We start from the raw sequence: 18,233 nt of genomic DNA on the forward strand, positions 1-18,233 counted from the left end.
TTCCAATGTCTCTAAATTCCAATCTCCCTAAATCCCAATCTCCCTAGATCCCAATCTCCTTAGATCCCAGTCTCCCTAGATCCCAGTCTCCCTAGATCCCAATCTCCCCAGAACCCAATCTCCCTAGATCCCAATCTCCCCAGAACCCAATCTCCCTTGATCCCAATATTTCTATAAATCCCAATATCCCCAAATCCCAATAATTTTATAAATCCCAATATCCCTAGTTCCCCATATTTTTATAAATCCCAATATCCCTAGATCTTCAAGTATCCCTAGATCCCCAAATATTCCTAGATACCAATATCCCTAGATCCTTAATAATTTCCCAAATTCCCATTTTCATAAATTGCCAAATATTCCCCTCTTACTATATTACCGAAAAATACTCTCCATATTAGGCAAATTTCCTCTACCCCACGTGTCTGGAAAGTTGGCAGCTGAAAGTAACATGAAGCTAATTTTTTTGGTGGACCATCTTATCAGACACGCAGGCGGTACCTGTTTTAATTACGATCGTAATTATTGAGCATGTTCAATGCAAAATAAATCTGTTGCTAATAAATGCCATATAACATGAGTGGTGTATTTTATGCGCAAGCCAATCGATACAGGATAATAGCCTCGGTAAGATCGTGTTAAAGCGACGCATCAGAAAGGAATCGCGCCCTTTCGAACCGTCGATGAATGATTTGCAATTATTATAATAATCTGCACTATTACAGACACGAAGAACAGCGTGGGACTGGTGGGCTGCATAGAAGAAGTTGCACACAATGCGATCGCCGTTTATTGGAACCCACTCGAGTCCTCGGCTAAGGTACCAGACGAATCCTTTGATTTACATTTGCATTTAACAGTCTATGGGAGGATCTAATGGTGGATAGACATTGGCGTAACTGGGACGGTTGTTTTTTTGGAGAAATTAATTTTTTGTGGTCATGTGTTGTATTGTGCGTTGAATTTTTGGCGATGTATGTGGATATTAGGGATTTAGACATTTTTTAAATGCACGAATGTGTAAATCTCTGAATATTTGAATCTCCGCATTCATAAATTCCCGAATTCCTTAACTTTCAAATGTAGAAACTCCTGAATCTCTAAATTCCCGACTTTCTAAATCCCCGTATATCTAAATTCCCGACTTCCTAAATCCCCGAATCGCTAAATTCGTGACTTGCTAAATCCCCGTATCTCTAAATTCCCGACTTTCTAAATCCCCGTATCTCTAAATTCATGACTTTCTAAATCCCCGTATCTCTAAATCCCCTACTTTCTAAATCCCCGTATCTCTAAACTCCCGACTTTCTAAATCCCCGAATCGCTAAATTCGTGACTTTCTAAATCCCCGTATCTCTAAATTCCCGACTTTCTAAATCCCCGTATCTCTAAATTCGTGACTTTCTAAATCCCCGTATCTCTAAATTCCCGACTTTCTAAATCCCCGTATCTCTAAATTCCCGACTTTCTAAATTCCCGTATCTCTAAATTCCCGACTTTCTAAATCCCCGTATCTCTAAATTCCCGACTTCCTAAATTCCTGGAACCCTAAATCCCCGAATCCCTAAATCTCCTAATTCCTCAAATTCTCCAAATCTTCCAAATTCCCCAAATCCCAAAAATCCTTCAAATCTCCCAAATTCCCAAAATCCTCAAATCTCCCTAGATCCCTAAATCCCAAAATCCAAATGAATATTAATCTCTTATGAATAGGGAAATGAATTTGTCTATAAATCGTACCTAATTACGTCAGTGTAGCTCGAAATAAATTCACACTTTCAGTACATGAGTCTTGTTCAATATATGGCCGTTTTGTTAAATACCATTTTGTTGTACATTGTTTCAGATCAACGTGGCGGTTCAATGTCTCAGCACAGACTTCTCCAGTCAAAAAGGTGTGAAAGGACTGCCGTTGCACATTCAAGTGGACACTTATGAGGAACCTCCACCACATACTCACACGTATACGCCACCCTCGCACCGTGGTTATTGTCAGATCAAGGTGTTCTGCGATAAGGTACTTGAAAACAAAATAACAATGTTAACTAACTAAAAACTGAAACGAAAATTAAAGAAAATAATTTAGTAAAATAAGAATCATGTTTAAAGAAGTTCATGTATGTTCAAGTATTTACGCAAGTTGTTTGAATGTTCATACAGGGAGCCGAAAGAAAGACACGTGACGAAGAAAGGAGAGCAGCGAAGAGAAAAATGACGGCTACCGGTCGGAAAAAACTTGACGAATTGTATCATTCCGTAACGGAACGCAGCGAATTTTATTCCATGGTCGATCTTCACAAACCACCGGTTCTCTTCTCGCCACCGGCCGAGCACACCATAGACAAGGTACTTTTCGACTTTCTGATTGAAAACCGAGGAAACTATTAATAATTGAGTTGTTGCGTATCAAATATAATGTTGAGAGAATTTCATGACATAAAAGTATCACAGAATGATGTATTAATGTAAAGTTTGAAGTAGGAAGATGACTCTGCAAGTACTTCGTTAATGTTTCTGACACAAAATGGCTGGTTCATGACATGAAAGTACTACAAAATGGCGCCTGCCATTCAACTTAAACTTTTAATTAAGTTAATTTAAACTTTAAAAAAATAACTGTGTAAGTGCTTCATAAGTGATTTCAATACAAAATGGCTGGTACAAGTTCATGACATAAAAGTACTACAAAATGGCGTCTGTAATGTTTCAACTTAAACTTTTAATTAAGTCAATTCAAGCTTTAAGAAAATAACTGTGTAAATGTTTCATAAGTGAATGCAATACAAAATGGCTGGTACAAGTTCATGACATAAAAGTACTACAAAATGGCGCCTACAATGTATCAACTTAAAACTTAAAGCTTTAAGAAAATAACTGAGCAAGTATCTTATAAGTAATTTCAAAACAAAATGGTTGACAACCAGTTAAAGTAAACACTAATCAATTTTGATACTTAAAAAGTGTAAAACTATTTATTGCTATAACAATATGATTTCAAATCATGCGTATGCTAATTTAAAGGTTAAAATATGTATAAAATAACCTTAAAATTATTTCATTGATATGTGAATCATATTTAGAAATATGAATACACAAATTCATTTCATATTTCATTTCATTTTGAAATAAAGTTTAATAGAATGTTTACAAAACCTTTGCACATTTTCTCTGAACTTAATCTCCGATTCGCCTCTCCATAAGCGGCATTCAATGATACTCTTATGTCATCGAAAGTGAAGTCACTTTCTAAGTCATTTGATATGCAACAACCTAATATTAGCAAACGACTACCTCCTTCCGTATAAGTCTTCTGTTTTTCGAACTAGAGCATGATCTTCGAAAACAATTTAAAGAATATAGCTTAGAACACTTATTTTAACACCTTCACTAAAACTCACAATCCACGAAATCGCGAAATAAAATTAAGTGAACGTGTTAATTGAACAGGTCAGCAAGATGGCTGTTCGCCTACTTTAATGAACTAACTAATTATGAGAAATCAGGCTGAATATGCCTGCGTAGTATCCACAATCCTCTGCTCTCAACACCGCCAAAACTCTCCACTAACCGCAACTCTTACATCGCCATAACAAACCGTAGTCATTTTTGTCAGCGGACAGTTAAGTACCCGCTAGATAGATACACTGTAGTCGTGCAAGTACGAAATTCTTTGATGTCGAGGATGCTACTTTTCGCTGCTTAGAACAGCTTCGCCATCTTGGATTTTACTGCAGAAGAATTTCTCGAGCTTGGTGCTTGAACAACCCTTTTAGAATGAGTGGCGTATTTTTCGAACAACCATTTCTTGTATTTGATAAGAGTTTGAAGGTGTTTTTACTGTTTTTAGAGTTGCTTGTGTACGATTGATAATGTGAAAATTGTAAGTTTGTTTATAGATTATTTTAACAAGATATTGTGGGAAAAGATTTTCCAAAGGATCAACATATCAATTTTTACCGATTAGTAGATTATTGTTATGTTTAATGACTTTCAAGTTTTTAATTTCCCAAAATTTTACAAATTCTCAAATGTAAAAATTTAGATGTTATCCACTTTCATATTTTCAAAATTTCAGTAGTAGAATTTCTAGATCCTAAATCCATAAATTCTCAAATTCTTTCCAAACTTCATATCACCAAATTTCTAAATCCCCAAATTCCCAAACCCATAAGTCAAATCCTGAAATTTGCAAATCCATAAATTCTCTAATTGACACATCCACATATCTTCGAATCTCTAAATCCAGGAATTCCTAAAATTCCAAATTGCTATATCTTTAGATCAATATACCTTCAAATCTATAAATCCCCCAATCACTATATTCTCAAATCTCAAAATCCTCAAGTCACTACATCCTCAAATTCTCAAATCTCCAAATTCTCAAATCCCCAAATACCCAAATCCCCAAATCCTCAAGTTCCCAAATAGCCAAATCCCCAAGTTCACATATTCCCAAATCCTCGAGTCCCCAAATCCCCAAATCCCCAAATTCTTCAATTCTCAAGTCCCCAAATCCCCAAATCCCCAAATCCTCAAGTTCCCAAATAGCCAAATCCCCAAGTTCACATATTCCCAAATCTTCGAGTCCCCAAATCCCCAAATCCTCAAGTTCCCAAATAGCCAAATTCCCAAGTTCACATATTCCAAATCCTCGAGTCCCCAAATCCCCAAATTCTTCAATTCTCAAGTCCCCAAATCCCCAAGTTCCCAAATCCCCAAATCCCCAAATCCTCAATTCCCCAAATAGCCAAATCCCCAAATCCTCGAGTCCCCAAATCCCCAAATCCCCAAATTCTCCAATTCTCAAATCCCCAAATCCTCAAGTCCCGAAATCCCCAAACCCCCAAATTTCAAAATCCCCCAACTCCCAAACTCCCAAACTTCCCACCTCCCCAAATCAAAAAATCCCAATTCCACGCATTCCCATCTCTTCCCCAACTTCCAAAACCAAATCTAATTTAACAACAAATTAACACAAAACACCATCCCATATCCCATGAACCTCTACCATGTTCGAAAGATACGCCACCCCTTTTAAAACGGTAAAACCCGCGAGTAGTTGTCGCAACCGAACCAAAGAGGAAGTACCGTGCAAAGAGAAAGAGAAAAAATATTTGTTTCTTGTTTTCCACGACAGTTCTCGACGATGGAGTTGTCGGGCTTCTACGGAGGTGGCGGCGGGGGCGGTGGCGATACAGACACCTCGTCCCTGAGTAATGGCGAGGGCGGAGGATTGAAGGCGGGGGGCAGCAGCCCTTATCCCGCCTGTGGCAGACCCAGCTTGCCGGCCCTCAAGTTCCACAACCACTTTCCGCCCGACAATCTGACTAGCCTGCACGACAAGAAGGACTCGTTGCTGATGCAGGTGCAGGAGCTGCAGGGCTCGGTGCTGCAGGGCGTGCAACAAGCGGGCCTCGCGGGCACGGTCGTCTCCGGGGTCGGAAACAGGCTTCATCTGCAGCAACAACCGCCGCATCTGCGCCCGGCCGATGCCGAGGAGAGAGTGATGCTGTACGTCCGTCAGGAATCCGAGGATGTCTACACGCCGTTGCACGTCACACCGCCGACCGTTCAGGGACTGTTGAATGCTGTAAGAAATGTCAAGGATTATTCTATCGCAGGCGTAATTTACATGTGACACCTTGTGGAATGTGCTGGCACGTTGGCTTCTGGGAGGAAAATGGCGGCGAGGGGAAGGAGCTTGGTAGATATTGACGAGGGACTTTAGAGTTAGGGTTTGGGGAGTTGGAGATTTAGGGATTTTAGAGATTTGGGAATTTAAGATTTGGGGACTGAAGATTTAGAAATTTAGGAATTTTTATAGATTTTATTAGTATATTTTTAGAAATTTTTTTTGGGAAGTTGGGGAAGCAGAGGTGGGGAATATGTGGGGAAATTGGGAAAATTGGGAATTTGGGGTTTTTTGATTTAGAGAGTTAGGAAGTTTGGGATTTTGAAATTTGGGAATTGAGAGATTTTGAAATTTGGAGGTTTGGGGATTTGGAAATTTGGAGATTTGAGGATTTGGGGATTTGGGGATTTGGTGATTTGCAGATGTGGGAATTTGGTAATTTGAGAATTTTGGAATTGGGAAATATTGGAATAGAGAATAGGAAATATTGGAATTTAGGGATTTAGGAATTTGGCAATTAGGAAGTTTGGGAACTTGTTATTATTCATTTGGAAATTTGGGGAATTTTGGGAATTTGGGTATTTGGGAATATTGGGAATATTAGGAATTTTGGGAAATTTGAGGAATTTTGGAATTTTGGGAATTTGAGAATATTGAAATTTAGGGATTTGAAGGTTTGGGGATTAATGAATTTAACAATTGGAAAATTTGGGAACTTGAAAGTTAGAAGATTTGTACATTTTGAAATTTGGAAATTTTGAAATTTGGAAATTTAGAAACTTGAGACTTTAGAAATTCAGAAATTTAAGAATCTACAAGTTTTTTTCCCTTACCGTCATCATTATCTAAAGGAAGCCTAGTCACATCCAAATGTACACACTCAATCTCGAGTCAGCCATTTTGTTTAAAATGTTGGATTGTTAAAACCCAGTTAGATTTTACTTCTACTTGTGATTGTTCAGAGTGTGTTGGAAATTGTTTGGTATCTACACAAAATACACTATTCTCTTACTATTTTATAGTAAATAATTATTTTCACTAAATATTGTTATCTATAATAGTGTTCAGTAGTAAACAATGTAACTGATCAGTAATTTAGTCTTGAAATATTATTGAAAAGTTACCATTTTGTAGCATTGAAGATTAATTCGTATTTCATAAGAAGTCCATTTTGTACTAAGAATATTATTGAAACATTTCTATAATTATTCGAATCCTAATCTTCACATTGATGTGAGAACCATTTTGAGACATTTACGTCAATAAATTTTCTCAAACTTCCCAATGTTTGATTAGTAATTGTTTACTATAATAATCAGCTATATATCGATCTATAAAAACCGCCATTTTGTATGAAGAATCCTACTAGATTAGTATCGGCCATATATCGATCGCCCATTTTATATAAAAAATCCTACCAAATTACTATCGGCCATATATCGATCGCCCATTTTGCATCAAGAATCCCACCATATTAGTATCGGCCATTTTGTATCAAGAATCTCACCAAATCACCACAGTTACATTCTCCAATTTCTAAGCTTTAAATTGATGTACATAAGTGCCATTCCACGACACTTTTATGTCATCAAATCCTCAGACTTTCTACATTTCGAAACTCACGATACGTAACAAGCTAAGATCGTATCTAAAATCAAAATGAATTCCTTAAATTTTCTTTTATTTATACACAGTACAATTTCTGACACACGTGATCATTATAAACGAACTACGAAACGGTTATTAATGATCGCGAACAATCGCAACTACATCCAACATGGAAATGCACCTGATTTACAGGGGCGGCGCAAGCGTTCACGGGGCCCGGTTCCAAACTTACGGAACCAAATATAACTTTGTCCCCAGAAAATTTTTCTATGAAACTTTCAAGAATTTAATTTTATCTGAAAATTCTGAAATTTCAGAAGTTTTGAATTTGAACGAATTAAAATTTGACGGGTGATAATTTGAAGGGCAGGAAAATTGAAAGAGTGAAATATTCGCAAAAATGAGAGACGTTGCATAAGTGAGCCACGTTAAGCCCGGGTGCGTTCGAAAGTGCGATATCGCTCGATTCCACCGTCTATATTTATACGGGGACGTTTCGAAACCTGTACGGTAACAAATCCCTGATAGAAAGCGACACGCGGAACGTTTCGACGTTCGCGACGTTAACCGGCGATATCTTGACGTGGCCAATTTATCACGTTTCTACGTGGCCGTGTTCGATTTGACGTTAGTGCCCCCGGTATGAATAATGAGTGATGCGCGAGAGTAACACGAGATATACAAGAAACACACCCATTTGTACTGGGTGTCCGGAACATCCAAATTATTTTCATTTCTATCGAAAAATTCGGAACTTGTCTATGCTTGTGTTATATATATTTATTTTATACAGATATAATAATTATTAAACTATTTGTAGCTAAATAACGAATTTAATAAAGCTTCATGGCTATAAATAATTGTTTAATAATTAATATATTTTTATATGTTACATGTTCTTTCATTTTTGCAGATATACGCTCATTTGTACAGGGTGTTTCAGTTAAACTGCTAAAAATTACGTAGAACTTATGTAGTAGTAGAAAGGAAATTATGCTATTTACTGCTTTGTAGAAATTATTCAAATAATATAAAAAAAGAGTATAATATACAGGGTGTCTCACAACTAATGTACTGAAATGATGGGATTCGAGATTCTGAACAACATTTCCCTTTGCAAAAATTCGGTGTGAAGCTTCGTTTCTGAATTATTAAGGAAAAACGCTCAGGTAGTGATGGCTTCGAACCTGCTGCGATCGTGAACAAATCCCATTTTTGCAAAGGGAAATATTCAGAATCAGCTGCCCCTCATTTCGGGGACCTACACTAATTGCGAGACACCCTGTATAAGATTTAAATAGCAAATCACATGAAGTAATGCATCACAGCAATTTACACATAATTTATAATTTTTGTCAAGTTCTAACAAGTTTGTAGAGATGAAACGCCCTGTATAAAAAATAAATATATATATTATAAAATAATTTCATAAAACCTTGTAGCAAAAGAGTTCATATAAGTCCCCGTTAGTTATTTTCCATTGATAGCAGTGAAAATAGAGATGTTCAAGATAAGACACCCTGTATATACGAACGTATATATACGCATATATAAATATACATATATTTAATATTAGCTATGCATGCGAGGGCATACCACACCATTAATTAATACCTGTTGCACCGTTCCATTACGCTGATATTAATATTAACGCGCATGCATCACTCCTCCAAAATCCTCATTAATTAATACGATACGAGTGCGATACGCACATTGATATAAATCATTAACCCCTGAGATCGCGAGAAACGATCAATGGTGTTTAAGAGGTGCCATTTAGAATATTGGATTGCTGACCAACTGTACGCAGACATGGTCCCATTGTTTGTAACGAAAAAAGTGGAAAAGAAACGTGGTCTTTTATACGGAGTTTCAAATTTCCCGGGTATTTGAATTTCGCGCTTTCGCGGTGGTTTGCAACTGAGAGAACGGTGGAAATAGACGGATTTTGTATTGCGGATGAAATGGTATCGTTCTGTACGTTTTGGAACATTTTTTAGAATTATAGAAAAATATTTAATGTGAAAATTTTCTAAATTAAGATTTGAATTTTTTAATTTCTAAGATCCCAAATTTCTAAAATTCCCCAGTTTTCAAAATTGCCAAATTCTCAAATCATGCAATTCTAAATTTTGCAAATCCTAAAATTCCCTAATTTCCAAATTTCTAAATCCCTAAATTTTCAAATTCTCAAATTCTCGAATTCTCAAATTTCTAAATTCCCATATTAAAATATAAAAATCCCAAAATTCTTTAAGTTTGAAAATTTTCAAATTCTTTAGAAACACCAAATTCCCAAAACACCAAATTTGCAAAATTTCTAATTTCCAAATTCTTAAAATCCTAAAATTTGATATAAACAACATTTCCAATTCCCAAATTCTCCTCCCTATATAAAAATCGACATAAAGCACTCAACGAGTGCTCAACAGTGCCATATATCGAGACTCCCCTAAATTACCCCTAAAATACCATCGTTTCACTTCACCAAAACGTATAGAACAATTCTAAAGAACAATTGTTCATACCCAATACAAAAATTTGTTTATTTCAACCTCGTCTTTTACCAAAAATCGTTGTTCAAATAGGGGTAACTTCTCTCTTCCCATCTCTCGGTATTTCGCCGACTTCGAGGGTCTACTCGTATAAATGTCATGCGTCGCGTTACATCGTGAAACCTCCTCGACAATCGCCTACGACGATGGTCCGCAACCACTATCAAAATTCTAATGTTCTACTTTTTTCTATTTTACAGATTGAGTCAAAGTACAAAATTGCATCCTCGAGTATTAATAACCTCTATCGCAAAAACACAAAGGGGTAAGTTTAGTAGAGTGTCATCTTTACTTGCATGCACCGCCCACACGTAGTGCATGCCATAACGGTGACATTGCCTGACTCTCTCCGCCTGGTTTGCTAATCTCTCTCTCTCTGTCTTTCTCTCTCTGTCTTTTTCTTTTTCTCTCTTTTTCTCGCTCTCTATCTGTCTCTCCCTGTTTCCGGTACCGGGCAGCAGGACCGGCGCTAGTTGGATGTGGCTCACACGACTGAGACTCTACTGTGTTAATCGAGGTTCATGGTCATTTCATTCTTAACTCTCATATCTTCCTACATTTTTTCTTAGTCCTATGTTCTTTTAATTTTCGAACTCCTTTTCCAGATTCTAGTTAATTAATTTCGAAATTTTCAAATTTTTATGTTGGAAACTTTCAAATTTCAAATTGGCAAACCTCAAAATTCCGAATTTTCAAGATTCAAAATTATAAATTTTTAAGTCCCAAAATTCTGAACTTCAAAATCCCTATACCTTCTCAAATATCCCTAGATTTCCAAGATTTCATAAGTTCTCAAGCATAAAAATGAATCCCAAATTCATAGACTTGAAAATTCCTAAATTCCCTAAATACTTATTCCCCAGATCTGGAAATCCTACTGTCTAAATTCCCTAGAATCCCTATTCTAATTTTCCTAGAATCCTAACCTTAAAAATTACTAAGTCCAAGGTTTCTATATTAAAAAATCCCAAGATTCTCAAATATCCAAATTACCTAAATTTTAAAATAAAAGATCCCTAGATTCCCAAATCCCTAAATCACCTAAATTTCAAAATTAAAAAATCCCCAAGTCACCTAAATTTCAAAATTAAAAAATCCCCAAATCACCTAAATTTCAAAATTAAAAAAATCCCCAAATCACCTAAATTTTAAAATTAAAAAATCCCTAAATTCTCAAATCCCCAAATCACCTAAATTTCAAAATTAAAAAATCCCCAAATTACCTAAATTTCAAAATTAAAAAATCCCTAAATTCTTAAATCCCCAAATCACCTAAATCTCAACCTACAAAAATCCCTAAATTTCCAATCCTCAAATCACCTAAATCCCAACCCATAAAAATCCCTAAATTCCCAAATCCCAAATCACCTAAATTTCAACCCATAAAAATCCCTAAATTCCAAATCCCCTAAACTAAAAAATTCCCTAGTTCTCCCTCCACTCTTCCTCCCTCTACACACAAACACTCTATTCTCTTTAATCTCTCTGCCAGCTTTCTTCCACTTGTTCTTCATTCTTCTTTTTAATCTCCCCATAGTATTCGTCGCAAGCAACAGAAGGATGTCGTTGGCCACGCTCATTCAACCAAGCTTCCACTAATCAACTAATCTCTCTCTCCTCGGTTTCTATTTTTCTTCTACCATGAATGCTCCTCGCATGACTCTCCCTCTGCTTACTTCGCTTCTTTGCATGTTTCTAGGATCAGCGCATGTTTCTTGCCTCTCAAACGCATCACGCACTTCATCCGCATGGATACCTGTGTTTTTTGTGTACTCCTCTATATACGTTCTTGTTGTTCGTGTCTTTTTCATCGTGCACGACGGAATTCCTGTTCGTGTTCATACTTTGATTCGTCGGTTGTTTAGGAACTTATTTAGGACTGATTTTGTGGGTTAAACTTATTCATTTGTTGATCGGACACAAATTTTTAATGGACTACAAAAATATCTGAAGATAGTGTACAGAAAATGAAAAGAAAAATGAATTAAAAATTTTAATTTAGTGCAATTTAACTGTTACTATAATTTAATTATCGTATTTAATTATTACTATGATTTAACTATTACTATAATTCAATTATAGTATTTAATTATTACTATAATTTAATTATAGTGCCAGACAAAGGATTTATGTGTGTCTCAAATATTTGCTCATAATGCAACAATTCTATATTTTCATACAACACAATGATTTAACATACTAAAATATTAAAGAAATATTCAAGAAAATAAATCCCCAGATTATTAGATCTCTCGAGTCCCTTTATCCTTACAAGTTACACTAAAAATATCCCTAAATCAAATCCATCAAAAAGGTCCACTGGTTTCTATATTCTTAGTTCTCAAACTTACCTAACTCCAATATATCCGATTTAAAAAATCCCTACTTACATCACAACCCCAGCATAACCCCATCTATTTACTCCAAATATCCCTAGCACCCCCAATCTCTGAGTAGCAAAATCTTTTCTTTCTTCACAAACCGAGAGATTTCAAAGTCCACCGAAAGTATACACCGTAAAGTTTGTACAGAAATGTCCACGCAGGGTATCGCCCGTCCCAACAGACACTTAACGAGCGTCCATTTTCCTATGTTACAGAATTACAGCGAAAATTGACGACGACATGATCCGATACTACGTGGACGAGGATCTGTTTCTGTTGGAGGTGACCCACTCCAGAATGAACCCGGACCCGAGTAACGAGCGCAACAATCCCGGCTCGCCCGGGGATCCCGGAGATCCAGGAGATCCCCCAGCGACCGCGGGCTACGACGTCACCCTGATCGAGCTGCCCTCGACGCCGGCCCACGTCGCCCATTCGCCCCTAACGAACTCGTCGCACGCTCACGCGCACGTTCACGAGAGCGGCAACACGTGAAGTGATCACACGCACAGAGACAAAGAAAGTATAATATGTAGCTTTCGTTTCGTGTAAATAAGTCTGAGGAAGAACCGTCGCGAACGATTGAACGGTGCAGTATGAAGTAAGAGGAACTGCAGTAGGAGCCGAAGAGGACGTTCGTTTTATCGCGACAGTTCGAAGAAGAGGAGCTTCAAGAGGATCATGGAGGCCCGCTATACTTGGGACCGCGCGTGACTGAGAAGAACTGTTCGTACAACATAAGAAGTCAAAGCGATTGTTAGTTGATAGTGTGATCTTGTGGGTCGTTTTCGAGGAAACTTAATATTAAATAGAGAGATACAGGCGGTTCAGTATTGTTGAAATTTTTCGGAAGAGTCGCGTTATATTGCAGGGTTGAAATGTTTTTGGTAGAATTAGGTTAATTTTTAGATTATGGGGATGTAGGAAAAGGGAGGTCACTAGTGAGAGATGCAATATAACGAGAGTCTACTGTTTTTTTATTGGGACTGTTTTTGGTAGCTATTTGAGGTGATGTATATGTTATAATTGTGTTTGAGATTGTTTGAAAATGTTTTGTTAGAAGAATAGATTTGTTAGAGCTTCTTTAGGGGAAATGGCTATATAGGGAGAGACTATCGTTTGATATAAAAATGTAGGGTTATCATAGCTGGATTCTGTAATTTTTGTTGGAACTGTAATGTCAGGAAATTTTGAAATGATTGAAAATTTGTATTTTGAAACTAATCCAATTACAAGATTGGAAATATTGTAATTTGAGAATTTTTTAGTTTGGAAATTAGGGAATTTGGGGAATTTTTAATTTGGGAATTGGAGAATTTGGGAAGTCAGTAGTTTGGAGACTGTGGAAGTAGGAAATTTGGTAATTTTCAAACTAGGAAATTTAGTAACTTGGACACTGGTACATTTGAAAATTTAATAATTTGGAAACTAGAAAATTGGAAAATTTAATAATTTGGAAACTAGAAAATTGGAAAATTTAATAATTTGGAAATTTGCAAACTTAGTATTTTGGAAACTTGAGAATTTAGAAATTTGGTACTTTAGAAACTAGGATATTTGTAATTTGGAAACTGGAAAATTGGAAAATTCAATAATTTGGAAGCTGGAAAATTTGCAAACTTAATTGGAAAATTGGAAAACTGAAAAATTGGAAAATTGGAAAATTTTAAAATTGGAAAATTTTAAAATTGGAAAATTGGAAAATTTAGAAACTAAGAGAGTTGGAAATCCACTAACTTGGAAACTAGAAAACTTAGAAATTTATTAATTTAAAAACCAGAAAATTTAGACCCTGACAATCTAGAAATTTTTATACTTATATCACAATTGATAACTCCCTAGTGCCATTTCCCCTAGAAAAACACTCTAAACTCTCCTTCAACTATCACTATATTATTATTTCCAATTTACCACAAACATTGCTCCACAAATTTAAAAAAATGAATGACCTAAAACCCAGCAATTTTATACCAAAAGCAATCTTCACATTTAACAAAATTATTCATATAAAAATCAAATCCTCAATGAAGAAATATAAAATAATTGAACAGCCTGTATAAGATCCTCGACTCGAACCACAAGATGGCGAAGAAGTATATCCGTAGCCGTGCAAGGCGACTCGTTATTTTATATATTTGTTTGTTTTCACTTGTGAACAATTTATATCGATGGTTGTTAGCTTATAGAGTAACGTGGCGTAGTTGAAACGCGAACGCGTTCCATTATAAATCAATCAAAATTGATTTAAGGACCCCCCGTTCCCCTCCAGCCCCTTTTAAATGTTAAGTTATACGTATGACGTATAGATGTATATGAAGAAAATTGTATTTTATCGGTTTAGAGTTTAAATTCTATTAGGCGTTTAACCCTCGGGCGACAATTAAATTCGCGACGACTAAACGTAGACGTAGTGAACATGCAATGTAAAACACATAGGGAACACTAGGTGAAACTTAGGTCAGATATATCTAATATCTATTTAGATATGAATTGTATATCTAATATATGTTTAGATATATCTATCAGAATATTCGAAGTAGAAAATTTAGTTTGATAGCTGCGAGGGTTAAGGACTCGGTCTGTTGCCGATGTTAATTACGCAAGCTTTTATTTTGTACCAAGACTAGAACTCGCCATTCCAAGATAGACGGGTGCCATCAATTCATAGTGATCACGCTCATACACTTCTGTTCATCAGGTTCTGATTTCAAGGACATCAAATATGGCCGGTCAGCGTGAAACGCTTTCGGTCTCTCGTTATTTATACCGTTCTGAATAATCCGCTCTACTGTTAGACTTCGCCGACATTCCAGATGCTGCGCCCAGGATTCTTCTGATATTATTACCAAGAGCAAGTATTACTCGATCAAATACGTAATTAACGTGGAGGTGGACACATTCGTGTATAAACTTGTAGAGGTTTTTTAGTAAGTCTAGAAATTTCGATGGAATCATTGCGATCAGCAATATTTAGGGTAGATATACGACATCCTTTGGGGACGAAATTTTCAACCGGGTAGTTTAGAATGATGGTCATGACGTGTATATACGTGTATATACGTTGACTATTCGCACTTGTCAGACTTGCAATTGTATATATAGTCCTCGGAGGATTAACCCCGTGAGACCCGAGTTTATCTTGATTATGGCGGAAACGGGAATCTGTGTAACGTCATCGTAGCTTCCGGACGGATATAAATAGCCTGCGGTTTTATTTTTAAGGTTGAATAATGTTGTGCCACTGGTGAAAGCGAGCCGTTCGTCGTTTATGAATATAGTGATTTTGTATCGCTCGCGTATACATATTTGTACATGTACGGTTGTGTGCAAGGATTTTGTCGATTGGAGGAAAATATGGGGCGAGGATTAATCTATTGACCATATTGTTAAATGAAAAATTAAGAGCATAGTTTAGATTCAAGGTTTTAATTCAACATTTCTTTAAACTCTGTAGGATCTCAGAAATTCCCTAGATTCCAACATCTAGAATCTTTCTAGGATCTTTTACATTATTATTTCTCTAGAATTTAATTTAGTTTTCTTAGAATTTCTGCAAGCTCGTTCTAAGCTCTTGAGGTTTCTTTGGGTTCTTGAAATCTTCCTAGGAATTCTATTTAAATTTTTACAATTTGCTTCTTAAATTCTAGCTATGATTTGCTGGGAAATTCCCTAGATTTTCTTTAGTTAAATTCTATCTATGATTTCCTTGAAATTTCTCTAGATTTTCTTCAGTCAAATTTTACTTATGGTTTTCTTGCAATTTCCCTAGATTTTCTTTAGTTTTCCTTATTTCTCCTTCCCGAAGTCCATTTTAAAATCCCTAGAATTTACCTGGGACCTATACAAAATTACCAGAAAATTCCCCTAGGGACCTTTCTGAAACCTACACTGAAACTTCAATTTCTTCCATTTCTATTCTTGTTAGGATTTGCCCAGAATATTAGTCTCACAGATTTCCTTAAAATCCCTATAAATCCTTAATATCCCTAGGATATCCCCCCCAAAAATTCCCTAAATTTCCCTCTCACTCAGATTTCCCTGAATTCTACTAAAAAACACAGTAAGTTCTTTTTACAATCTCAGAAGAGTTTTTTAGATTCTTTCAAGTTCCCCCAATATTTCCCTAGAACTATTAGAAATTGTTCTTTTGGAAATTTGTTAGGATTCTCCTCCTCTTATATTTGTCTTTATTCGAAAGTCTAAGTTGCACTCGACTGTACACACTCACATACACACATCGTGCCTCCACAAGAAGCTAAATTTTACAAATAATGTATTCTGGAGAACCCTTCTTCTATATGAAAATGGCGATATAAAGAGAGAACCCTATATCAATTTCTATAATAAGACAAAATTCATGAATATACTTTATATATGTATAAGAATGAATTATGTATTTAGTATTGAAGAAGATTGTCCTGTTTATAAACTGTTATTCATGCAGTTGGCATGTGAATAGATAGAGTGCACATACTTCACAGCTGTCAACTTGTCAGACGTACACATTTCACTACTTAAAGTAACCCAAGTCACCACAGACGTCTACATAAGTCTCAAGTCTATAAATCTACACAGTCTACGTAAAATATTTTCATATTAAACTCGAGTGAAAGTTCACATGCAAATGGCACTTTCAACGTCGCCATTTTCCTCTTCAGAAGAAAACGTCGCCATTTGCCTTAGAAGAAAACGTGCTCTCCAGTGTACTACAAAAATAGAACATACACTTAATTAACTAAATGTTAATTTAGTATGTAATCTTGAAATATAATAAATAATTTGCTGAATTATTCTTGTGGAGAAGCGAACACACGTCCATCAATTATCATGGTTAGTTAACGTCTAGATTCGACTAGGACCCATCGCGACTATTGTTATCCACTCACACGTATACACATATATACCACGACACCGATATCAAAGCAAGGATCAAAATACGCTTGTAAAATGCATATTATAATGAGTACTATATTTTGTTACATCAATTGCAAGACAACATATAGTTTGATATTACTAATTATATATTTGATTCTATCGACTAGCACGTATATTATTAATATTATTATTTTTATACAAGGGATGAGTGTTTCCATGGTGCGAACAGAGAGAATGAACGAGAATGAATGAAAAAGTACGAGGTATTTTACAAATACGAAGATTGTTAGCTCCATGACATTTTTATTCGTAATATCTTTCCCCGTTTTTATTACCACCCCATCGACCGCCCAAAAAATCATTGCAGACTCGTTTCAACTTTTATTGCTATCCCTTTATAATCCTTACATTTATATTATTAATTAACGTTATGTATCAAAGGCTTTTCAGGAGAAGACCTCGATCGCGAACCCAGTGAAACAGAGAAGAGACGAAGAAAGGAGGAACACCGTTTGCGTTTGTTCTTTCTTTCTTCCTTTTTCTCTCGTATTTTTTTTTTTTTTTTTCTTCGTCCAAGAGTAGTTTTTAAACAGAGAAGCTGACTCGTGGCCTTCTCCCGATCGTCGGCCATCTCGATATCGTACTTAAAACGACGATGCGAAACGAGCCCAAGGGCTTCGTTCTTTTTTATAGATGTTGTTAGAAGCGTATCCGTGTTAAGAGAAGAAAAGATAGTGTGTAAACGGCCGAGTTTAGGCCGTGCGTTTACTGTTTTGTTAAGAGGAAGAAGATGAGTTGCGGAACAGAAGTGATGCGAGAATATCGAATATAATACCGTTTTCGCGTTGTCTTGCCATCGTGAGATTGTGCCAGAGGTGATATTATATTACGCTGTTTATTGCAAACAATAAATATTATATTAGTACGTTTTATAAATTGCGCGTTTGTTCTTCGTTACCCTATCCCTTTTAGAAATTCAAATTCAGTTTCACTATTTTTGTCGATCGTGTTGGTAAATATTTATTATTTAGAAATTAGGAAATTATTCGCATTTTTAAGTATTAATCAAATTTCTAAATTTACAAAATTATAAATGTCTATGTTTCTAATTTTCTAAATTGCTAAATTTCTAAATTTCTACATTTCTAAATTTTACATTTCCAAATTTTCAAAATTCCA

At 35.9% G+C, this 18,233-nt stretch overlaps 1 protein-coding gene across 3 annotated transcripts in view; it reads left to right on the plus strand.

Annotated features, from left to right (window-relative positions):
* The window catches only part of grh (grainy head), a 226,217-nt gene extending 208,227 nt beyond the window's left edge, over positions 1-17,990 (plus strand). Inside the window, exons 10-15 of one of the 3 annotated variants that reach the window (XM_076536590.1) lie at positions 726-820; positions 1,847-2,017; positions 2,161-2,346; positions 5,138-5,590; positions 9,996-10,060; positions 12,395-17,990. In XM_076536590.1, coding sequence (XP_076392705.1) covers positions 726-820; positions 1,847-2,017; positions 2,161-2,346; positions 5,138-5,590; positions 9,996-10,060; positions 12,395-12,674 — 1,250 coding nt within the window. In that variant the 3' untranslated portion in view covers positions 12,675-17,990. The remainder of the gene's footprint in view (positions 1-725; positions 821-1,846; positions 2,018-2,160; positions 2,347-5,137; positions 5,591-9,995; positions 10,061-12,394) is intronic. The other 2 variants (XM_012281969.2, XM_076536591.1) reach the window with 2 other exon arrangements.
* Positions 17,991-18,233: the final 243 nt, after the last annotated feature.

Source organism: Megachile rotundata, chromosome 10, assembly GCF_050947335.1.
Source record: "Megachile rotundata isolate GNS110a chromosome 10, iyMegRotu1, whole genome shotgun sequence".
NCBI lineage: Eukaryota > Metazoa > Arthropoda > Insecta > Hymenoptera > Megachilidae > Megachile > Megachile rotundata.